We start from the raw sequence: 24200 nt of genomic DNA on the forward strand, positions 1-24200 counted from the left end.
TTGCAGCGACATGCTATTCCATCCGGTTTGCGTTTAGTTGGACCATCATTTATTTTTCAACAGGACAATGACCCCAAACACACCTCCAGGCTGTGTAAGGGCTATTTGACCAAGAGGCAGAGTGATGGGGTGCTAAGTTAGATGACCTGGCCTCCACAGTCACCAGACCTGAACCCAATCGAGATGGTTTGGGGTGAGCTGGACTGCAGTGTGAAGGCAAAAGGGCCAACAAGTGCTAAGCATCTCTGGGAACTCCTTCAACATTGTTGGAAGACCATTTCGGATGATTACCTCTTGAAGGTCATCAAGAGAATGCCAAGAATGTGCAAAGCAGTCATCAAAGCAAAAGGTGGCTACTTTGAAGAGCCTAGAATATAAGACATATTTTCAGTTGTTTCACACTTTTTTGTTAAGTATATAATTCCACATGTGTTAATTCATAGTTTTGATGCCTTCAGTGTGAATGTAGAATTTTCATAGCCATGAAAATACAGAAAAATCTTTAAATGAGAAGGTGTGTCCAAACTTTTAGTCTGTACTGTATGTCACACAAAATAGTTAATAAATAACATTTCCCACATGTCTACTTCACATCAGCACAATTTTGGAACCAAAATTTTTTTTTGTTAGGAAGCTATAAGGGTTAAAAGTTGACCAGCGATTTCTCATTTTTACAACAAAATTTACAAAAACATTTTTTTAGGGACCACATCTTATTTGAAGTGACTTTGAGGGGCCTTTATGACAGAAAATACCCCAAAGTGATACCATTCTAAAAACTTCACCCCTCAAGGTGCTCAAAACCACATTCAAGAAGTTTATTAACCCTTCAGGTGCTTCACAGGAATTTTTGGAATGTGGAAGAAAACAATGAACATTTAACTTTTTTTCACAAAACTGCTACTTTAACCTCAAATTTTTAATTTTCACAAGGGCAGCCAGAAAAAATGGACCCCAAAATGTGTTGTTCAATTTCTCCTGAGCACGCTGATACCCCATATGTGGTGCAAAACCACTGTTTGGGCGCACGGCATGGCTTGGAAGGTAAGGAGCGCCATTTGACTTTTGGAATGGAAATTTGTCTGGAATCGATAGCGGACGCCATGTTGCATTTGGAGAGCCCCTGAGGTGCCTAAACAGGTGAAACCCCCAACAAGTGACCCCATTTTGGAAATTACACCACTCTGGGAATTCATCTATGGGTTTAGTGACCATTTTAACTCAATGGATGATTTCCAGAAACAAGCACGCAATGGAAGGTTTAGATTCTGGAGAACCCCCCCTGGAAATTAAGTGAGCTCTACTCGAATGTGTCATTCACTAAATGAACCAAATGTTTGAATGACATAATGAGATACATTTTTACAGTTTAAAAACGTGGTTCTGTGTGGAAGATTTTAAAGCAGTCAGTGACGCATAAGGCTGGCAATGATGGGCATTGTGGGCAATAGTAGCGGGTATCACGCCTCATTCCTCTCTTAGTACATACACGACATCTTTTCTGGGGGTTCCTTCTTGTTTCCGTTGCTGGAATAAGTGCAATAAAATGTCGCTCAGTGAGTCTTTTCACATCCTCAGATTCTAATGGATGAGCGGGGCTAACACTTTGAAAGACAAGATTTTCAATTATCTTTTCTTGATAATCAAGAAAAGGATCTGAATTTCCTGCTTTTTTGTACCACACAAAAGAATTGTATGTGGCCACCTGAAACAAATAAATAACCAACTTTTTATACCAGGTATAGGACTTTCTTGATACCTGGTATGGCTGTAGAACCTGGTCTGCAAGGTCCACACCCCCCATGCGTTTGTTGTAGTCAATGACTGACACAGGTTTTTGCTTCGGAGTGGTGGATCCTAGTGCTATAATGGCCCTTGTGGCATCTGTGTGGATCGAGCTGAGGACAAAAATATCCCTCTTATCCCTATATTTCAGGGCAAGCAGCTCTCCGTTGCGTACAGCCCCTGACTGCCCCTTTTGGAACTTTTGGTTGACCAATGGCTGTGGAAACCCCTGACGTTTTTTACGAATGGTCCGACAAGCCCCGATGTTGTGTTCAACCAGACTTTTAAATAGGGGTATGCTGGTGTAATAATTGTCCACATATAGATTGTAGCCTTTTTGAAAAAATGGACTTATCAGCTCCCAAACAATTTTTCCTGATGTCCCCAGATAAGTAGGGCATCCTGGTGGGTTTAGTTGGCTATCTTTCCCCTCGTATATGCGAAAAGCGGATGTGTATCTGGTTGAACTTTCGCACATTTTATAGATCTTTATTCCAAACCTTGCCCTTTTAGATGGGATAAATTGCTTGAGGTGCAGTCTTCCTTTGAATTTTACAAGGGACTCATCTATAGAAATATTTTGTGTTGGGGTGTAGAGCCTTAAGAATTTTTCTGAAAAATTTTCAATGATGGGTCTAATTTTATATAACCTGTCATGTTCTGGGGCATTTCTGGGCAGGCATTGACTATTGTCGTTAAAATGCCAAAACCGCATGAGCATTTCATAACGGGTCCTAGGCAGAACGACTGAAAACATAGGGGTGGCTTGAACAGGGTGGTTGGACCAGTAGGATCGAATGCTCGGTTTTTTAACAAGCCCCATGGCAAATGTAAGTCCTAAAAAAAAATTATTTCTGGGACATTAGTTGGTGTCCATAAATTTGCCCTAGCATAGTAAGATCGGGGATTCTGGCTTATAAATTGGGATGCATATAAATTTGTTTGCACGACAATATGCTCTAGCAAGCTGTCTGTGAAAAACAAATTAAAAAAATGAATTGGTCCAAAATCTTCCACCTCCACATTTATACCAGGAATGGCGTTGAAATCAGGGCTGAATGGAGCAGCCGAATCCGAAGCCTCCCATCTGGGAAATGCTAGATCATGTGGCAAAACCCCTTGTACACTGGCGTGCTCCAATTCACTAGTAGCAGGGACAGCGCTTGTACTGGGCAGTGTTCCCTGATTTGGAGACTTTTCTCCAGTAGCGCTATTTGCCCCTATTGCTGTACTGGTCCTTGGGCTTGAGGATGGACCAGAATCACTGCTCATTTCTGAGCTCTCAGTGTCACTGCTACTAAAGCCCTCAAAATCCATATCTCCATCTGAGATTGCACTGTCATCACTATCAGAACACAGCAGGGCATACACCTCTTCTGCAGTATAAGTCTGACGGGCCATTTTATTTTTAGATTTTTTGACTGGACTGAACGGACCAGACTGAACGGACGGGACCGGACTCACTGACTGACCGGACTCACTGACTGACCGGACTCACTGATCTGACAGGACTGACTGATCTGACAGGACTGACTGACTGATCTGACAGGACTGACTGATATGACAGGACTGACTGACTGACTGACAGGACTGACTGACTGACAGGACTGCCTGACTGACTGACAGGACTGCCTGATCTGACAGGACTGACTGACTGACAGGACTGACTGATCTGACAGGACTGACTAATCTGACAGACTCACTAACCCTAACCTTACTTTCTTTTTGATTTTTTTTTTTCACTTTCCCAGTGGCAAGGCTGACACAGCTCTTGTCAGTGTTTCTCCTCTGCTCTCTCACTGAGATCGGAGGAGAAACAATGTATTTATCAGCCAGATCGCCTGGGAAAGTTTGTTGCTAAAACAAACTTCCCTGGTGATCTCTCTGATTGGCTGGTGTGACGCTGACATCATCGAGACCTGAGCCAATCAGGTCTCGATGATGTCAGAGGTCACAGCACCGGGATCCCTGCCGCTGCTGAGGTATGTGGGGGGTCCCGATCGCCGACCACCGGCTGTCACTATCTTTTAAATGCCGCAATCGCTATGGATCGCGGCATCTAGAAGATAGGAACTGATCCAATCAGGTCCCCATGATGCCACATGTCAGAGCTATCGCTCTGAACCGGTACCGCAGCGCTAGCAGGACCCTGGGGGTCCTGAGCGCTGCGGGACCACCCACCGTTTTTAAACGTCGGCGCTGCACAGAGGCCAGCAAGCGCCGACATTTATGTACAGTGGGCGGTCGGGAACCGGTTAACAGGTTATTACAAACTGAAATCAAACAGTTTTCAACTCAAAACTTTATTCTAGGTGATGTTACATTTGCATATAGTCCTCATGCAAAACAATTAAAGCAGAAACCATCCAAAAGCTGACAAATTCAATGGGCGAGAGAGTTCAGAAGCTCCTTTCGAACAAGGGGTCCTATGTGCAAATGTAACATCACCTAGAATAAAGTTTTGAGTTGAAAACTGTTTGATTTCAGCTTGTAATAACCTGCTAATGCTTATAATTTCAAAAATGACCATTTTTTTGTTCTTTATTAAAATGAAAAGGCTGAAAACTCTGCTGTGCATAATAATTTGGAACATGCATTTTGAGTGCAGTTTGAGTTTTTTATTTTTTTTTTAAATATACTGTTATCATAGGCAGTTTGTACAAAAACCTTTCAATTGTACTCTAATAGTTATTTGACTGGAAAATTACAATGACTGCAATTCATATAGGTAATTTGGGAAAATCTGAGAAAATATTATTTGCATAATAATTTGGAACACAGTGTAGTGTCTTAGCCTCCTGATGTGCCTATATAAATATTAGATAGGTGAAACGCGTAGAGGCGTACTTGTATGTTTTGGGGCATGTATGTGGAGATAGGGACGTACATGCTAAGAGGCTGCTGTGATACCCTGAGTTATAAATAAAGGGGCAGCAATTCTTAAAGGGACAGTGTAATGACAGACGATTCATTAGGTCTGTAAGTGAAATAAAAAGAGCTGTGTGCTATGTAGATGTAGAGCTGCGTCCTATGTAGATGTAGAGCTGCGTCCTATGTAGATGTAGAGCTGCGTCCTATGTAGATGTAGAGCTGCGTCCTATGTAGATGTAGAGCTGCGTCCTATGTAGATGTAGAGCTGCGTCCTATGTAGATGTAGAGCTGCGTCCTATGTAGATGTAGAGCAGTGTCCTATGTAGATGTAGAGCAGTGTCCTATGTAGATGTAGAGCAGTGTCCTATGTAGATGTAGAGCAGTGTCCTATGTAGATGTAGAGCAGTGTCCTATGTAGATGTAGAGCAGTGTCCTATGTAGATGTAGAGCAGTGTCCTATGTAGATGTAGAGCAGTGTCCTATGTAGATGTAGAGCAGTGTCCTATGTAGATGTAGAGCAGTGTCCTATGTAGATGTAGAGCAGTGTCCTATGTAGATGTAGAGCTGCGTCCTATGTAGATGTAGAGCAGTGTCCTATGTAGATGTAGAGCTGCGTCCTATGTAGATGTAGAGCTGCGTCCTATGTAGATGTAGAGCTGCGTCCTATGTAGATGTAGAGCTGCGTCCTATGTAGATGTAGAGCTGCGTCCTATGTAGATGTAGAGCTGCGTCCTATGTAGATGTAGAGCTGCGTCCTATGTAGATGTAGAGCTGCGTCCTATGTAGATGTAGAGCTGCGTCCTATGTAGACGTAGAGCTGCGTCCTATGTAGACGTAGAGCTGCGTCCTATGTAGACGTAGAGCTGCGTCCTATGTAGACGTAGAGCTGCGTCCTATGTAGACGTAGAGCTGCGTCCTATGTAGACGTAGAGCTGCGTCCTATGTAGACGTAGAGCTGCGTCCTATGTAGACGTAGAGCTGCGTCCTATGTAGACGTAGAGCTGCGTCCTATGTAGACGTAGAGCTGCGTCCTATGTAGACGTAGAGCTGCGTCCTATGTAGACGTAGAGCTGCGTCCTATGTAGACGTAGAGCTGCGTCCTATGTAGACGTAGAGCTGCGTCCTATGTAGACGTAGAGCAGCGTCCTATGTAGACGTAGAGCTGCGTCCTATGTAGACGTAGAGCTGCGTCCTATGTAGACGTAGAGCTGCGTCCTATGTAGACGTAGAGCTGCGTCCTATGTAGACGTAGAGCTGCGTCCTATGTAGACGTAGAGCTGCGTCCTATGTAGACGTAGAGCTGCGTCCTATGTAGACGTAGAGCTGCGTCCTATGTAGACGTAGAGCTGCGTCCTATGTAGACGTAGAGCTGCGTCCTATGTAGACGTAGAGCTGCGTCCTATGTAGACGTAGAGCTGCGTCCTATGTAGACGTAGAGCTGCGTCCTATGTAGACGTAGAGCTGCGTCCTATGTAGACGTAGAGCTGCGTCCTATGTAGACGTAGAGCTGCGTCCTATGTAGACGTAGAGCTGCGTCCTATGTAGATGTAGAGCAGCGTCCTATGTAGATGTAGAGCTGCGTCCTATGTAGATGTAGAGCAGTGTCCTATGTAGATGTAGAGCAGTGTCCTATGTAGATGTAGAGCAGTGTCCTATGTAGATGTAGAGCAGTGTCCTATGTAGATGTAGAGCTGCGTCCTATGTAGATGTAGAGCTGCGTCCTATGTAGATGTAGAGCTGCGTCCTATGTAGATGTAGAGCTGCGTCCTATGTAGATGTAGAGCTGCGTCCTATGTAGATGTAGAGCAGTGTCCTATGTAGATGTAGAGCAGTGTCCTATGTAGATGTAGAGCAGTGTCCTATGTAGATGAAGAGCAGTGTCCTATGTAGATGTAGAGCAGTGTCCTATGTAGATGTAGAGCTGCGTCCTATGTAGATGTAGAGCTGCGTCCTATGTAGATGTAGAGCTGCGTCCTATGTAGATGTAGAGCTGCGTCCTATGTAGATGTAGAGCTGCGTCCTATGTAGATGTAGAGCTGCGTCCTATGTAGATGTAGAGCTGCGTCCTATGTAGATGTAGAGCTGCGTCCTATGTAGATGTAGAGCAGTGTCCTATGTAGATGTAGAGCAGTGTCCTATGTAGATGTAGAGCAGGGTCCTATGTAGATGTAGAGCAGGGTCCTATGTAGATGTAGAGCAGGGTCCTATGTAGATGTAGAGCAGTGTCCTATGTAGATGTAGAGCAGTGTCCTATGTAGATGTAGAGCAGTGTCCTATGTAGATGTAGAGCAGTGTCCTATGTAGATGTAGAGCAGTGTCCTATGTAGATGTAGAGCAGTGTCCTATGCAGATGTAGAGCAGTGTCCTATGTAGATGTAGAGCAGTGTCCTATGTAGATGTAGAGCAGTGTCCTATGTAGATGTAGAGCAGTGTCCTATGTAGATGTAGAGCTGTGTCCTATGTAGATGTAGAGCTGTGTCCTATGTAGATGTAGAGCTGTGTCCTATGTAGATGTAGAGCAGTGTCCTATGTAGATGTAGAGCAGTGTCCTATGTAGATGTAGAGCAGTGTCCTATGTAGATGTAGAGCAGTGTCCTATGTAGATGTAGAGCAGTGTCCTATGTAGATGTAGAGCTGCGTCCTATGTAGATGTAGAGCTGCGTCCTATGTAGATGTAGAGCTGCGTCCTATGTAGATGTAGAGCTGCGTCCTATGTAGATGTAGAGCTGCGTCCTATGTAGATGTAGAGCTGCGTCCTATGTAGATGTAGAGCTGCGTCCTTTGTAGATGTAGAGCTGCGTCCTTTGTAGATGTAGAGCTGCGTCCTTTGTAGATGTAGAGCTGCGTCCTATGTAGATGTAGAGCTGCGTCCTATGTAGATGTAGAGCTGCGTCCTATGTAGATGTAGAGCTGCGTCCTATGTAGATGTAGAGCTGCGTCCTATGTAGATGTAGAGCTGCGTCCTATGTAGATGTAGAGCTGCGTCCCATGTAGATGTAGAGCTGCGTCCCATGTAGATGTAGAGCTGCGTCCCATGTAGATGTAGAGCTGCGTCCCATGTAGATGTAGAGCTGCGTCCCATGTAGATGTAGAGCTGCGTCCCATGTAGATGTAGAGCTGCGTCCCATGTAGATGTAGAGCTGCGTCCCTTGTAGATGTAGAGCTGCGTCCCTTGTAGATGTAGAGCTGCGTCCTATGTAGATGTAGAGCTGCGTCCTATGTAGATGTAGAGCTGCGTCCTATGTAGATGTAGAGCTGCGTCCTATGTAGATGTAGAGCTGCGTCCTATGTAGATGTAGAGCTGCGTCCTATGTAGACGTAGAGCTGCGTCCTATGTAGACGTAGAGCTGCGTCCTTTGTAGACGTAGAGCTGCGTCCTTTGTAGACGTAGAGCTGCGTCCTTTGTAGACGTAGAGCTGCGTCCTTTGTAGACGTAGAGCTGCGTCCTATGTAGACGTAGAGCTGCGTCCTATGTAGATGTAGAGCTGCGTCCCATGTAGATGTAGAGCTGCGTCCCATGTAGATGTAGAGCTGCGTCCCATGTAGATGTAGAGCTGCGTCCCATGTAGATGTAGAGCTGCGTCCCATGTAGATGTAGAGCTGCGTCCCATGTAGATGTAGAGCTGCGTCCCATGTAGATGTAGAGCTGCGTCCCATGTAGATGTAGAGCTGCGTCCCATGTAGATGTAGAGCTGCGTCCCATGTAGATGTAGAGCTGCGTCCCATGTAGATGTAGAGCTGCGTCCCATGTAGATGTAGAGCTGAGTCCTATGTAGATGTAGAGCTGCGTCCTATGTAGATGTAGAGCTGCGTCCTATGTAGATGTAGAGCTGCGTCCTATGTAGATGTAGAGCTGCGTCCTATGTAGATGTAGAGCAGTGTCCTATGTAGATGTAGAGCTGTGTCCTATGTAGATGTAGAGCTGTGTCCTATGTAGATGTAGAGCAGTGTCCTATGTAGATGTAGAGCTGCGTCCTATGTAGATGTAGAGCTGCGTCCTATGTAGATGTAGAGCTGCGTCCTATGTAGATGTAGAGCTGCGTCCTATGTAGATGTAGAGCTGCGTCCTATGTAGATGTAGAGCTGCGTCCTATGTAGATGTAGAGCTGCGTCCTATGTAGATGTAGAGCTGCGTCCTATGTAGATGTAGAGCTGCGTCCTATGTAGATGTAGAGCTGCGTCCCATGTAGATGTAGAGCTGCGTCCCATGTAGATGTAGAGCTGCGTCCCATGTAGATGTAGAGCTGCGTCCCATGTAGATGTAGAGCTGCGTCCCATGTAGATGTAGAGCTGCGTCCCATGTAGATGTAGAGCTGCGTCCCATGTAGATGTAGAGCTGCGTCCCATGTAGATGTAGAGCAGTGTCCCATGTAGATGTAGAGCAGGGTCCTATGTAGATGTAGAGCAGGGTCCTATGTAGATGTAGAGCAGTGTCCTATGTAGATGTAGAGCAGTGTCCTATGTAGATGTAGAGCAGTGTCCTATGTAGATGTAGAGCAGTGTCCTATGTAGATGTAGAGCAGTGTCCTATGCAGATGTAGAGCAGTGTCCTATGCAGATGTAGAGCAGTGTCCTATGTAGATGTAGAGCAGTGTCCTATGTAGATGTAGAGCAGTGTCCTATGTAGATGTAGAGCAGTGTCCTATGTAGATGTAGAGCTGTGTCCTATGTAGATGTAGAGCTGTGTCCTATGTAGATGTAGAGCTGTGTCCTATGTAGATGTAGAGCAGTGTCCTATGTAGATGTAGAGCAGTGTCCTATGTAGATGTAGAGCAGTGTCCTATGTAGATGTAGAGCAGTGTCCTATGTAGATGTAGAGCTGCGTCCTATGTAGATGTAGAGCTGCGTCCTATGTAGATGTAGAGCTGCGTCCTATGTAGATGTAGAGCTGCGTCCTATGTAGATGTAGAGCTGCGTCCTATGTAGATGTAGAGCTGCGTCCTTTGTAGATGTAGAGCTGCGTCCTTTGTAGATGTAGAGCTGCGTCCTTTGTAGATGTAGAGCTGCGTCCTATGTAGATGTAGAGCTGCGTCCTATGTAGATGTAGAGCTGCGTCCTATGTAGATGTAGAGCTGCGTCCTATGTAGATGTAGAGCTGCGTCCTATGTAGATGTAGAGCTGCGTCCCATGTAGATGTAGAGCTGCGTCCCATGTAGATGTAGAGCTGCGTCCCATGTAGATGTAGAGCTGCGTCCCATGTAGATGTAGAGCTGCGTCCCATGTAGATGTAGAGCTGCGTCCCATGTAGATGTAGAGCTGCGTCCCATGTAGATGTAGAGCTGCGTCCCTTGTAGATGTAGAGCTGCGTCCCATGTAGATGTAGAGCTGCGTCCCATGTAGATGTAGAGCTGCGTCCTATGTAGATGTAGAGCTGCGTCCTATGTAGATGTAGAGCTGCGTCCTATGTAGATGTAGAGCTGCGTCCTATGTAGACGTAGAGCTGCGTCCTATGTAGACGTAGAGCTGCGTCCTTTGTAGACGTAGAGCTGCGTCCTTTGTAGACGTAGAGCTGCGTCCTTTGTAGACGTAGAGCTGCGTCCTTTGTAGACGTAGAGCTGCGTCCTATGTAGACGTAGAGCTGCGTCCTATGTAGACGTAGAGCTGCGTCCCATGTAGACGTAGAGCTGCGTCCCATGTAGATGTAGAGCTGCGTCCCATGTAGATGTAGAGCTGCGTCCCATGTAGATGTAGAGCTGCGTCCCATGTAGATGTAGAGCTGCGTCCCATGTAGATGTAGAGCTGCGTCCCATGTAGATGTAGAGCTGCGTCCCATGTAGATGTAGAGCTGCGTCCCATGTAGATGTAGAGCTGAGTCCCATGTAGATGTAGAGCTGCGTCCTATGTAGATGTAGAGCTGCGTCCTATGTAGATGTAGAGCTGCGTCCTATGTAGATGTAGAGCTGCGTCCTATGTAGATGTAGAGCTGCGTCCTATGTAGATGTAGAGCAGTGTCCTATGTAGATGTAGAGCAGTGTCCTATGTAGATGTAGAGCTGTGTCCTATGTAGATGTAGAGCAGTGTCCTATGTAGATGTAGAGCTGCGTCCTATGTAGATGTAGAGCTGCGTCCTATGTAGATGTAGAGCTGCGTCCTATGTAGATGTAGAGCTGCGTCCTATGTAGATGTAGAGCTGCGTCCTATGTAGATGTAGAGCTGCGTCCCATGTAGATGTAGAGCTGCGTCCCATGTAGATGTAGAGCTGCGTCCCATGTAGATGTAGAGCTGCGTCCCATGTAGATGTAGAGCTGCGTCCCATGTAGATGTAGAGCTGCGTCCCATGTAGATGTAGAGCTGCGTCCCATGTAGATGTAGAGCTGCGTCCCATGTAGATGTAGAGATGCGTCCTTTGTAGATGTAGAGATGCGTCCTTTGTAGATGTAGAGCTGCGTCCTATGTAGATGTAGAGCTGCGTCCTATGTAGATGTAGAGCTGCGTCCTATGTAGATGTAGAGCTGCGTCCTATGTAGACGTAGAGCTGCGTCCTATGTAGACGTAGAGCTGCGTCCTATGTAGACGTAGAGCTGCGTCCTATGTAGACGTAGAGCTGCGTCCTATGTAGATGTAGAGCTGCGTCCTATGTAGATGTAGAGCTGCGTCCTTTGTAGACGTAGAGCAGTGTCCTATGTAGACGTAGAGCTGCGTCCTTTGTAGATGTAGAGCTGCGTCCTTTGTAGATGTAGAGCTGCGTCCTTTGTAGATGTAGAGCAGTGTCCTATGTAGATGTAGAGCTGTGTCCTATGTAGATGTAGAGCTGTGTCCTATGTAGATGTAGAGCTGTGTCCTATGTAGATGTAGAGCTGTGTCCTATGTAGATGTAGAGCAGTGTCCTATGTAGATGTAGAGCAGTGTCCTATGTAGATGTAGAGCTGCGTCCTATGTAGATGTAGAGCAGTGTCCTATGTAGATGTAGAGCAGTGTCCTATGTAGATGTAGAGCTGCGTCCTATGTAGATGTAGAGCTGCGTCCTATGTAGATGTAGAGCTGCGTCCTATGTAGATGTAGAGCTGCGTCCTTTGTAGATGTAGAGCTGCGTCCTTTGTAGATGTAGAGCTGCGTCCTATGTAGATGTAGAGCTGCGTCCTATGTAGATGTAGAGCTGCGTCCTTTGTAGATGTAGAGCTGCGTCCTATGTAGATGTAGAGCTGCGTCCTATGTAGATGTAGAGCTGTGTCCTATGTAGATGTAGAGCTGTGTCCTATGTAGATGCCATCGAGTCATCTGTGATTCAACAGAAAGTTACAGGCAGTAAACCGATATTGCAGACCAATTGATTTTAGACAATAGCACAATATAGATAGAATTGTGTTATCTGTATCCTCTATTAGTGGATTGTAGTTTATAAAAAGGATTAGGGGGGAAAAATGTGTCCTTCTTTGTAGAACTACGACAATGCATAAGATGTGAGGGGTCTATAGTTCTATTTTCTGCAGAGGGCAAAGTGCAATAATAATCTTATGCTCCCCCTGTGGAAATAATTGAAACCTCTCCTTTTTCATATAACCCCGATCATATACAGGACAAGAAGGGGTTTGTAGTTTTATATTCCACAGTGGGCAAAGTGCAATAATAATCCGATGTTCCCCCTGTGGAAAAAGCTTATATTTGTCAAAGGGTTGGCAACTTAGGATACAGATGTATTGAGAATAGTCTAGACATCAGTTATTACACATTGGATGATTGGTTTTAGGGAGTATCAATATCCTGAGTATGACCCGTGTGATAAAATAGGGGGCATACAGGATAGACTGCATTCAGTACGGTGGTTTTGTTCATAGTATTTTAAATATTTATAATAAAATATCATTTTTTACGTATTCCTATTCCACCTCAGTCAGTGAGTTTTGTGTTTTTGGGTGGTTATAATATATTTTGAGTTGTTGGTCCTCAGTCAGTGAATCTTTTATTGGTAGGCCTCATTCCATTTACAGTAAACAGTTGAATGATGTGCTTTACCAAAAAGCTCTATCTTGGTCTCATCTGTCCCCAAGACGCCTGCTGGTCGTCTAAAAATAGTGGAGGCCAGCTGCCGGCACCCGAGCATTACGATTTGCTCGACCTGAGTAATGAGTACCTGAGCATTTTAGTGCTCGATCACCACTAGTGGTAACACCAAATATTGATTTGATTTCGATTTTTCTTTTGTTCATCCACTTTGCATTTTAATCTCAATTGCTGATGACCCCTGCCTTACAATAGCAGTAATTTCTTCTTCAGCTACAATAGATGGTGTAGGAAAGAGCGTTTTCAGCCGCTGATGACCGTTCACAAGTTCCTCCATTGGATTTATGTCTATTGTATATTCCATGTGCTGCAATAATCACTGATTTACAACACGTCATAAAGTGAGTACATTACACAGGGATTCTGAATTTCTACAACATGGATTTGTTGAAAGGAAACTTTACACAGCTGCCGGCATTTCTGACATACACCACAAGAGGCGACTTCTAGTGATGATATTTATGGATTTTACTAACAGCCGGGAACATTTTCTCTCCACATTCACAATATACAGAATTTATACTAATGTTCTGTGGCCATATTACTCACATATCATCTTCATATTTTTACAGATTGGCTTATTGCTCTCTGCCAAACACTGCCTGCACTCAGTTGGCATCTCTAGTAAGAAATAACCGGTCCCTGAAGATACTTGACTTGTATGATAACTATCTGTCCGGTCCTCAATTCTGTGATTTGATGGAGGCTCTGTCTAGTTCTGACTGCAGAATAGAGGAATTACGGTGAGTATAAGAGACATGTACATGATGGAGACTTGTGGGTATAAGAGACGTGTACAGGATGGAGACTTGTGGGTATAAGAGACGTGTACAGGACAGAGACGTGCAGGTATAAGAGACGTGTACAGGACAGAGACGTGCGAGTATAAGAGACATGTACAGGATGGAAATGTGTGAGAATAAGAGACGTGTACAGGACAGAGGAGACGTGCGAGTATAAGAGACGTGTACAGGATGGAGACGTGCGAGTATAAGAGACGTGTACAGGATGGAGACGTGCGAGTATAAGAGACGTGTACAGGATGGAGACGTGCGGGTATAAGAGACGTGTACAGGACAGAGACGTGCGGGTATAAGGGACGTGTACAGGACAGAGGAGACGTGCGAGTATAAGAGACGTGTACAAGATGGAGACATGCGAGTATAAGAGACGTGTACAGGACAGAGACATGCGAGTATAAGAGACGTGTACAGGATGGAGACGTGCAAGTATAAGAGACGTGTACAGGATGGAGACATGCGAGTATAAGAGACGTGTACAGGATGGAGACGTGCGAGTATAAGAGACATGTACAGGACGGAGACGTGCGAGTATAAGAGACGTGTACAGGACAGAGACGTGCGATTATAAGAGACATGTACAGGACAGAGACGTGCGTGTATAAGAGACATGTACAGGATGGAGACATGCAAATATAAGAGACGTGTACAGGATTGTTATGTCTATGAGATAACCTGCTGACTTCTCCTTGTTATATGAAGAGGGTAGATTGACCTGCACTCAGTCTGTGGTGCAAGGTGTTGATGGACGGGATGTGGAAGAATATGTGGAGTAATTCACCGCACACTCTTCGCTTCAAGAATGCAAATATTTTTATTTATGCAGATGTGTAGTAAATTGACATAGCGGTGCAGGGAGAAATGTGACAATACTGTTATAATGTTTTGACCCTTCCTGGGTCTTGTTCATGTGACACCCCTTTAAGCCGCCTCCGTTGGCAGGGCGTTTGGTAGTTCTCACCTCAATATAGCGCAGTGCTTCCACGCGAATCTTGCTGGGAGTTTTAATGGGACATAGGAGGGTCTTCATCTTCTGCCAGTGGTCGACTCGGGAAACCCCTGTACACACTCCGTATACACTCAAGGTTGAAAACTAACAGTTTTATTGTGGAGGAACCTAAACGGTAAATATGGTAAGAGGGATGACAAGTAATAATAGAACAAACAGTAGTCACAATACAAAGAATCAGTTAAGGCTTTGCAGTTAACCTGAAAGATATGGATGACACTTTCCCTTTAAATAGCAACAAACACACTCCTAACTAACACAGTTTAACTATAAAAGGCTGGAGCCAGAGAAAGCAACAAAGTTCAATGTTGGGGCCCCGTTGCCACGGGAGGAAGGAGCTCTTGAAGACTGTGTTGGTGCACATAATGCCAAAGAAGCAAGATATCCTTCACAGATAATCCTCTTATAGCTTCAAGTGAGTGGAACCACAAGACTGATGATAGCTCAGTAACAGTTCTCTTATTAACTCAACAGTGGAACCACAAGTCCTATAATAGCTACTCACTTCATGATGTAGCAGGTTCGGGGTCACACAGAGATCAAACTTAGGGCTTCAGGGAATTGGATGGATTGTAGAATCAGTCCCTTGGTTAGGCCAGGTGGTGACAGTTTTCTCCTGGTAAGCTGACTGGCCTGTAGATGTGGTTTGGCTGCAGAATCATCTTCTCCCTTCACACACTGAGGTGCTGGACGTTTAGCACTCACTCTGTGCCTCTGTTCCCTGCTCTCTAGGATCAGACTCTCACATGTCTGACATGGTGGATTCCAGACTTCTCCCTCACGGTTCTTAGCTCCACTCTTCTTCTACAAACCTGCTCAACCAATCCATATCTTCCTTTGCTGCTCCTACTCCCCTATGATGCCGAGAGGAGCAGTTAAGGTGACCATACGACATTTAGAAAATAAAACATTTGTGTCCCACAGCACTAGGGGTATATATAGCTAGTACATACAGCTTAAATATGGCAAAGCAGGAGCTTTACACAAGGTAGTTTGGGACATTGACAACATATATGTTGTCTGTAGTATAAGGAGCATAGAGACGGCAAAGCAGGAGCCCCACATACAGTGACCATACAAGATTTAGCAAACAAATATAATACTTGTGTCTTACAGCTCTAGGGGCATATATTGCTGGTACATACAGCTTAAACAGCTTAAACGTGGCAAAATAGGAGCTTTACACAAGATACCTGGGGAAATTGACAGTGTACAATGTCACAGTGGTTAAGGAGAGTGTATGGGAAGCAAGAACATGGTTTATATAAAGCATCACTTACGTAGATAGATTCTAGAGGGTTAGAAGGGGGAGGGATGTGCTGGATTATGTTAACGAAGGAATACTCTGGGTGCCCAAAGAGAGGAGTGTAAAGAATGTACGGTGAATTACTACATATATGCTCCTTGTAATGTGACATCTCTACTAATGTCTGACTGTCTCGTCTCCTCACGTCACTTCTCTGTGACATGTAATGGAGAGGTAAGAAATGTCATCTCCCACTATTATTATTATTTGTCGGGGAGTTCGGGAAGACATCCCACCATTGCCACCAATTTTCAGGACAATCACAGAATGGACTGAAGATTGATGGACGACACGACTACTGTTGCTGCTTGGAAAGTTATTGGACTCTTTCACATTGAACGTATAGCATATACACATCCCGTTTCACCCTTGACCAGCAACTGTCCGAGGAGAATTTAACACGTAGGTATACACTGTATATATAATTCAGTACGGTCACCGCCAAGCTTCCCAATAAGCAATAACCAAAGAAAAACAAGATGACACCACCAATCATTTATTAAAGGCTGATTGGACACCCGTTACTGGTAACGTTGAAATTCACAAAGCTTCAGGGGTGCAGTTTATAGAGCAAGAGGAGCTAAGCTATTACATTTTATATATTTAATCCAAAAATTAGACCGTGCTTATAAAAATTTACAAGAGATGTTACAAAGAGGGCAAGACAATACAGTATATACAGTTCCATGAAAATAAAAGGAATAAACAAATAAAATTTACTAGACCGGTTGTCATAGGAATAGCATAGATCTTGTGAAAGGGAGTACTCTTTAGAAAATGGCTCAGTCCTTACAGCACACTGTATCTTCAGCACTGAATATGGGTTCTCAGCCAGAACATGATTTTACCAGGAACCAGCCGCTCCCACCTACCTCTCCTTGTGAGCTAAGAAGGGAGACGGTAAATAGGGAACAGGCTCTGGTACCAAAAATTATGAGATCCCCAAACTTAAGGACATCTGCCTTCCTGGAGGTCCCAGGCGGGAGATATTAATGCCATATTACTTATCACAGTTTCCGCTTTCTATACATATGAGACTTGACATATAAATCTTTATCCACTTGGCCAGTATTAATTCTGACCTAATTGGCAGTCTACACAGCAATGCAAGTGAATCCGTTGTGTTCGGCACTGCACCACAATGTCGAAAATATGTCTCTTATATCTATTGAACCTACACTTATATATCAAAAGACTTTCTGTCACTTCTGAACAGAAAGACAAATGTGAACAGATGAAAGCTAAGAGCCTCTGTTAGCTTGCACTTGTTCACATTTATCTTTCTGTTTGGAAATGATGGTCAATCTTTTGATATTTGTAATACATACCTTCTAACCGAGCACTCCGCTCATCAGCCTATGGTGCTTTTAAATAGAGCTTGATCCTACCTGCCCATATAATTGAAGTCTTTTAGCCCGGTAGAGGCATCATGCTAGGTTTAGGGTCCCAACAAAGGTTCTCAGTAATTGGCCAATTTATGAGTCGAGTACCTTCATTTTTTAACTTATTTTCTACAGCAGTAATGTAGTTCCAATTTCATATATTCAATATTTCATATTCAAATTCCAATTTCATATATTCAATGTTTACATACTATAATGATTCAGAGTACTGGATGAGCTCACCGTTGTAGGCATCGACCATCCCATAGGTTTTGGAGATCCAGCAAGCACCTTGGCCTGGGCAAATGAATCCAGTATACCAGAAAAAAAGCTGGTGTCTGAAACGCTGCACTCTGAAACGCTATCCAATATACCAGAAGAAAAGCTGGCGTCTCCAGGAAAATCTTGGCAATTTTATTACATTTACATTAAAATCAGGTCACAAATGATTATTATGATTAAGACTGCTAAAGTCGAAATGCATCAACACCGGAGCACTGTCCTGTTTATGACCTGATTTTATTGTAAATGTAATAAAGTTGCCAAGATTTTACTGGAGACGCCAGCTTTTCTTCTGGTATATTGGATAGCGTTTCAGAGTGCAGCTTTAATTTGTTAGTTACAGAACCTAAACCTGTCAGTAAAAAAACAATATTCATATCTTTTAACGTGGCCCAGCAAAGTCTGAAATACTGGCCACGTGGCTCTACCATTGCTTAGACGTCAGGAAGAGCCTAATTACACAATCACTAATACTGTGGGTCTGTTTCTGTTCTAGCATGGAGGATAATCGATTGTCTGAAAATAATAAAGAAGAAGTCAGAAGACTGGGAAGTCTCAAACCAAACATGAAGATTTACTATGAGGACACAAGAATTTGGACATGATGACATTTAAGGAGGGTTTTACAACATCCAATACTAACTTCATTTACATTAAGGCTATGTTCACACTTTGCTTTTGTGCTGCGTTTTTTTCTGCAGCTAAAACCTGATCTCTTGGCATTAATAAAGCAAAAACCAAAATGCAGGTTTTGCTGCCTTTTTTGCTGCTTTTCTTGCTGTGTTTTTTGCTGCATTTTTTAGGATACCAAAATTCAGCTTTGCTGCCACCTTGGCAGCATAAAGAATGCAAGGTGTTAGGCCACCAATTCATAGACGTATGTGAAACCATAAAACATTTAGGGGAAAAAGGGCAATATGATCAAATTATTTAAAGGAAAAAGTTTTTTATCTCTGAAAAAAATTGTGACTATTCTGAACAAAAAGATGGATTCATGTTATATGAGTTCAAGAAAAAAATACACACTTGCAAATGTAAAAACAGAGGGTTGTTGATTTGGCCAGGCATTGCTTACTTAACACATTGGTAGGGCAGTGATTTGGTCGAGCATTAATTACTTTACACATTGATAGGGCATTGAATTGGTAGGGCATTGCTTACTTAACACATTGGTAGGGCATTGAATTGGTAGAAAATTGCTTACTTGACACATTGATCAGAGGTTGTTTACTTTTAATATACAGGTGCATCTCACTAAACTAGAATATCATCAAAAAGTTAATTTATTTCAGTTCTTCAATACAAAAAGTGAAACTCCTATATTATATAGAGTCATTACACACAGAGTGATCTATTTCACGTGTTTATTTCATGTTAATGTTGATGATTATGGCTTACAGCCAATGAAAACACAAAAGTCATTATCTCAGAAAATTAAAATAATTAACAAAAAATACCTGCAAAGGCCTCCTAAGTGTTTAAATAGGCGCCTTAGTCTGTTTCAGTAGGCTCCACAATCATGGGGAAGACTGCTGACTTGACAGATGTCCAGAAGGCAGTCATTGACACACTCCACAAGGTCCCAGAGTCTGGAGGAAGAGTGGAGAGGCCACAATCCAAGCTGCTTGAGGTCTAGTGTGAAGTTTCCACAATCAGTGATGGTTTGGGGAGCCATGTCATCTGCTGGTGTAGGTCCACTGTGTTTTATCAAGACCAAAGTCAGCGCAGCTGTCTACCAGGAAATTTTAGAGCCCTTCATGCTTCCCTCTGCCGACAAGCTTTTTGGAGATGGAAATTTCATTCTCTAGCAGGACTCGGCACCTGTCCACACTGCCAAAAGTACCAGTACCTGGTTTACTAACAACAGTATCACTGTGCTTTATTGGCCAGCAAACTCGCCTGACCTTAACCCCATAGAGAATCTATTATAGAGAATCTAGGGGTATTGTCAAGAGGAAGATGAGAGACACCAGACCCAACAATGCAGATGAGCTGAAGGCTGCTATCAAAGCAACCTGGGCTTCCATAACCCCTCAGCAGTGCCACAGGCTGATCGCCTCCATGCCACGCCGCATTGATGCAGGAATTGATGTAAAAGGAGCCCTGACCAAGTATTGAGGGCATTTACTGAACATACATTTCAGGAGGACAACATTTCGGATTTTAAAAACATTTTTCAAGCTGTTGTTATAAAGTATTCTAATTTACTGAGATAATGACTTTTGTGTTTTCATTGGCTGTAAGCCATAATCATCGACATTAACAGAAATAAACACTTGAAATAGATCACTCTGTGTGTAATGACTCTGTATATCAATAATTTAATTACACTATACTTGGACCTAGGACAAACAAGATCACAAAAATAAAAAGGTTTCACATCCTGCAGTACCGGCATTTTCTTCACCAAAAATTATGGAAAAACTGAGAGCAGCATTTTTGCTACGTTTTTGCACTTACCCATTGGTTTTTATGGCTATGTTCCCATTATGAGCTTTTTCTGAGTTTTTGATGTTGCAGGGTTTCTGCACCATTTCTGCAAGCATTAACCACTTCGTGCCAGAGCCTGTTTTTGCCTTCGTGACCAGGCCAATTTTTTAAATTCTGACCACTGTCACTTTATGAGGTAATTACTCTGGAACGCTTCAATGGATTCCCCTGATTCTGAGACTGTTTTTTCGTGACATATTGTACTTCATGATTGTGGTAAAATTTCTTCGATATCACTTGCGTTTATTTGTGAAAAAAACGGAAATTTAGCGAAAATTTTGAAAATTTTGCAATTTTCAAACTTTGAATTTTCATGCCCTTAAATCAGAGAGATATGTCACACAAAAGAGTTAATAAATAACATTTCCCACATGTCTACTTTACATCAGCACAATTTTGGAACCAAAATTTTTTTTTGTTAGGAAGTTATAAGGGTTAAAAGTTGACCAGCGATTTCTCATTTTTCCAACAAAATTTACAAAAACATTTTTTTAGGGACCACATCTTATTTGAAGTGACTTTGAGGGGTCTTTATGACAGAAAATACCAAAAAGTGACACCATTCTAAAAACTTCACCCCTCAGGGTGCTCAAAACCACATTCAAGAAGTTTATTAACCCTTCAGGTGTTTCACGGGAATTTTTGGAATGTGGAAGAAAACAATGAACATTTAACTTTTTTTCACAAAAATGTTTCTTTAGACCCAATTTTTTTATTTTCACAAGGGTAACAGGAAAAAATGGAATACACAATTTGTAGTGCAATTTCTCATTAGTGCGCTGATACCCCATATGTGAGGGAAAACCACTGTTTGGGCGCACGGCAGGGTTCGGAAGGGAAGGAGCGCCATTAGACTTTTTGAATGTAAAATTTGCTTGAATAATTAGCGGATGCCATGTTGCGTTTGGGGAGCCCCTGATGTGCCTAAACAGTGAAAAAAAAACACAAGTGACACCATTTTGGAAACTTGACCCCTTAGGGAACTTATCTAGATGTGTGGTGAGCACCTTGAACCCCCAGGTGCTTCACAGAAGTTTATAATATTGAGCCGTAAAAATAACATTTTCACATTTTTCCCACAAAAACATTTTTCATCCCTTAATTTTGCATTATCATAAGGATAACAGGAGAAATTGCACCATGAAATTTGTTGTGCAATTTCTCCTGAGTACGCCGATGCCCCATATGTGGGGGAAAACAACTGCTTTGGTGTACGGCAGGGTTCGGAAGAGAAAGGAGCGCTATGTTCGCTGGGATAGGTTGCAGACACCATGTCACATTTTAAGAGAGCTGAAGTGACCCCATTTTGTAAACTACACCTCTCAAGGAATTCATCTAGGGAAGTAGTGAGTATTTTTTAATTTTTTAATTTATACCATTGGGCAGTGAAGAAAACATAATTATATTTTTACCACAAAAAAATGATTTACCCTCAGATTTTACATTTTCACACAGGGCAATGGGTAAAAATGGTGCCAAAATGTGTCACACAATTTCTTCTAAAAGTGGCAATACCCCATATGTGGCTGTATCGTACCGCTCAGCCATACGGCGAGATCTGGGGGGGACGGAGCGCTATTTGATAATTGGAGAACAAATTATTGTAGATTAGGCATTTGGATTTGGGAGCACAAAATTTTCTGAATTTCTTTTGGGGGGCAAGGGCCATTTCGCTTTTCCAGAGCCTTTCTGCTACCAGTAACTTGGAAGTCCCTTATATTTTTAACAGATGACGGACCTGAGTGGGGACTAGCTTTTTTTGAGGAACGAGTTGAAGCCTTTATTGGAAACATTTTACGTAACATTTATCCGGCGCTCTAGGCTGAGCACTTACATCGGGGTTTCCATCTAAATTTCCAAGTGATGTAATTCAGATGAAACCCCTGCAGGATCTGTTCACTATAATGAGGCAGCTGAGTTACTCTGGACTCCATCTGGCCTCTGTTTAGCGGTGTCCTTTTTTCAGAAGTGCACAAAACTGTGGCCAACCGCACTTTTATGCACGCCTAAAAATACTGACACTGTGGGATCACAGGCCAGATGGCGTCCACAGTGGCCTATATCTGCCTCATTACAGGTAATCTACCGTCATGGGTTCCGTCTGAATCACGTATTTCAGAGATTTACACGGAAACTCTGGTGTAAGCGCTCAGCGCAGAGCGCAGGATAAATGTGAGCAGAGCCTTACTGTGATCTTTGGGAGACATAATAAACAAATCAGTAGCAGGTGAAGAATTGGTTTTATTTATTTTTTACGCCGTTCCTCGTGCGGTATAAGTGATGAGATTACTTTATTCTTCGGGTCGGTGCGATTACAGAGATACCAGATTTATATCAGGTTTTTATGACTAACAGCTGTCACACACTAAGAGACACTTTTCTTTTCTTAGTTTTTGCATCGCCATATTTTGAGAGCTATAATTTTTCCATATTTCGGCCGACAGAGTCATGTGACAGCTTGCTTTTTGCGGGACGAGTTGACATTTTTATTGGTACCATTTTTAGGTACGTGACATTTTTTGATCGCTTTCTATTCCGTTTTTTGGGAGGTAAAATTAACAAAAACCAACAATTTAGGAATTGTTTTTTGAGGTTTTTTTTTATGCCGTTCTGCGTGTGGTAAAAGTGATCAGGCAGCGTTATTCTTCGGGTCAGTACGTTTACAGTGATACTACACGTACTGTATATTTTTTTATGTTTTGGCGCTTTTACACAATAAAATAATTTTATAGTAAAATATTTTTTTTGTATCGCTTTATTCTGAGAGCTATAACTTTTTTATTTTTCGGCTGATGGAGCTGTATGGCGGCTTTTTTTTGCGGAACAAGATGACGTTTTCAGCGGTACCATTTTTATTTACATTTTGCTTTTTGATCGCATTTTTTTCCACTTTTTGTTTGGCGATATGATGAAAAAGCATAGTTTTTTGCTCCGTTTTTTTTATTTATTTTTATTACAGTCTGCACAGAAGGATTTAATTAGTGTGACAATTTTATAGGTCAGGTTGTTTCAGATGCGGCGATACCAAATATGTGTACTCTTTTTGTTTTTGCATAAATATACAGATTTATTGGTTTAATACTTTATTTATTTTTATTTATTTTGTGATTTTTTTTTAACAGTTTGAAAACATTTTTTAGACTCTTTTTTACATTTTTACTTAGTCCCTGTATGGGACATTAATTTTTATTTTTCTAATCACTGTTCTCATGCAATGTAATAGACATGTATTACATTGCATGAGAAGTTTGCTGACAGTTTCACACTGTCTGTCTCCTGCTGGACTCAGCTGCAGCCTGAGCTCAGCAGGACACCATACATGGCAGATCTGGAGGCGGTCATGTGACCTCCAGCTGCCATAACAACGGCAGGTCCTGGAAGGCATCAGGGGGCCGTCGGAGAGGTAAGTGGACGACCCCCTCTCCTCTCACTATCTTCTATATGCCGCGATCACTATACATCGCGGCATATAGAAGGTAGCAAAGGGTTAACATCATTCCAATCAGGTCAAATGATGTCCCCTGTCAGAGCTGTCGCTCTGAACCGCAGCCGCAGCACTTGCAGGACCCTGGGGGTCCTGAGGGCTACGGGACCACCGAGCGTTCATAAATGTCGGCATTGCACAGAGCCCAGACAGCGCCGACGTTTATGTACAGTGGGCGGTCGGGAAGCGGTTAAGTAAAATATGTCACTGAATTTTTTCAAAAATAGGTAGCATAAAAAATCACCAAAAACTCATCATGGGAACGTAGTCTATGGATGAAAAAACGCTACGAAAACGCTGAAACAATTGACATGTTGCAGTATTTAAAAAACTCAGCAGTCTTCCAATTCAGTCAGAAAAAAAGTGTGCATGAAATTTATGAAATTTCATAGCTTTTGCTTATACTGTAAAAGCAGCTTTTCATTTGCATAAAAACACAGCAAAAATGCAATGTGTGAACATAGCCTAAAGGGTTGTACTCAATTTATTACATTGCTTTAGTCAGTTAGCATGAAAAGAAGCAAGTTTGCATTGACCTGCTTTTTTTGTCTGCTGTCATTCTCCTGCAATAACAGCTTTTATCTTTCATAGTGTTCAGCTTGTTTCTATAGAGCTCGGCTACTGGTGCCTGCCCAGACCCTGGAGAATGTGAGCAGTAGTTACAATCCATGAGAGGTCTTAACTCTAAATATACCAGCCCATTGATTTCTATACATAAGTTATCTGTCTGTTGAGATACCTCCACCTTCCTCTCGACTGCTGTTATAAAACATACTGTCAGACAGTCTTT

General features: G+C 42.9%; 1 protein-coding gene across 2 annotated transcripts in view; it reads left to right on the top strand.

The window, feature by feature from the left end:
• The window catches only part of LOC141153992 (NACHT, LRR and PYD domains-containing protein 12-like), a 450515-nt gene extending 430961 nt beyond the window's left edge, over positions 1 to 19554 (top strand). For both annotated transcript variants that reach the window (XM_073639348.1, XM_073639349.1), the window contains 2 exons: positions 13230 to 13400; positions 17933 to 19554. In XM_073639348.1, the coding sequence (XP_073495449.1) occupies positions 13230 to 13400; positions 17933 to 18041 (280 nt within the window). In that variant the 3' untranslated portion in view covers positions 18042 to 19554. The remainder of the gene's footprint in view (positions 1 to 13229; positions 13401 to 17932) is intronic.
• The last annotated feature ends 4646 nt before the right edge of the window (positions 19555 to 24200 follow it).

The sequence above is a fragment of the Phyllobates terribilis genome, unplaced genomic scaffold (assembly GCF_046119375.1).
Source record: "Phyllobates terribilis strain yellow unplaced genomic scaffold, ASM4611937v1 Scaffold_7__3_contigs__length_470593459, whole genome shotgun sequence".
Classification (NCBI taxonomy): Eukaryota; Metazoa; Chordata; class Amphibia; order Anura; family Dendrobatidae; genus Phyllobates; species Phyllobates terribilis.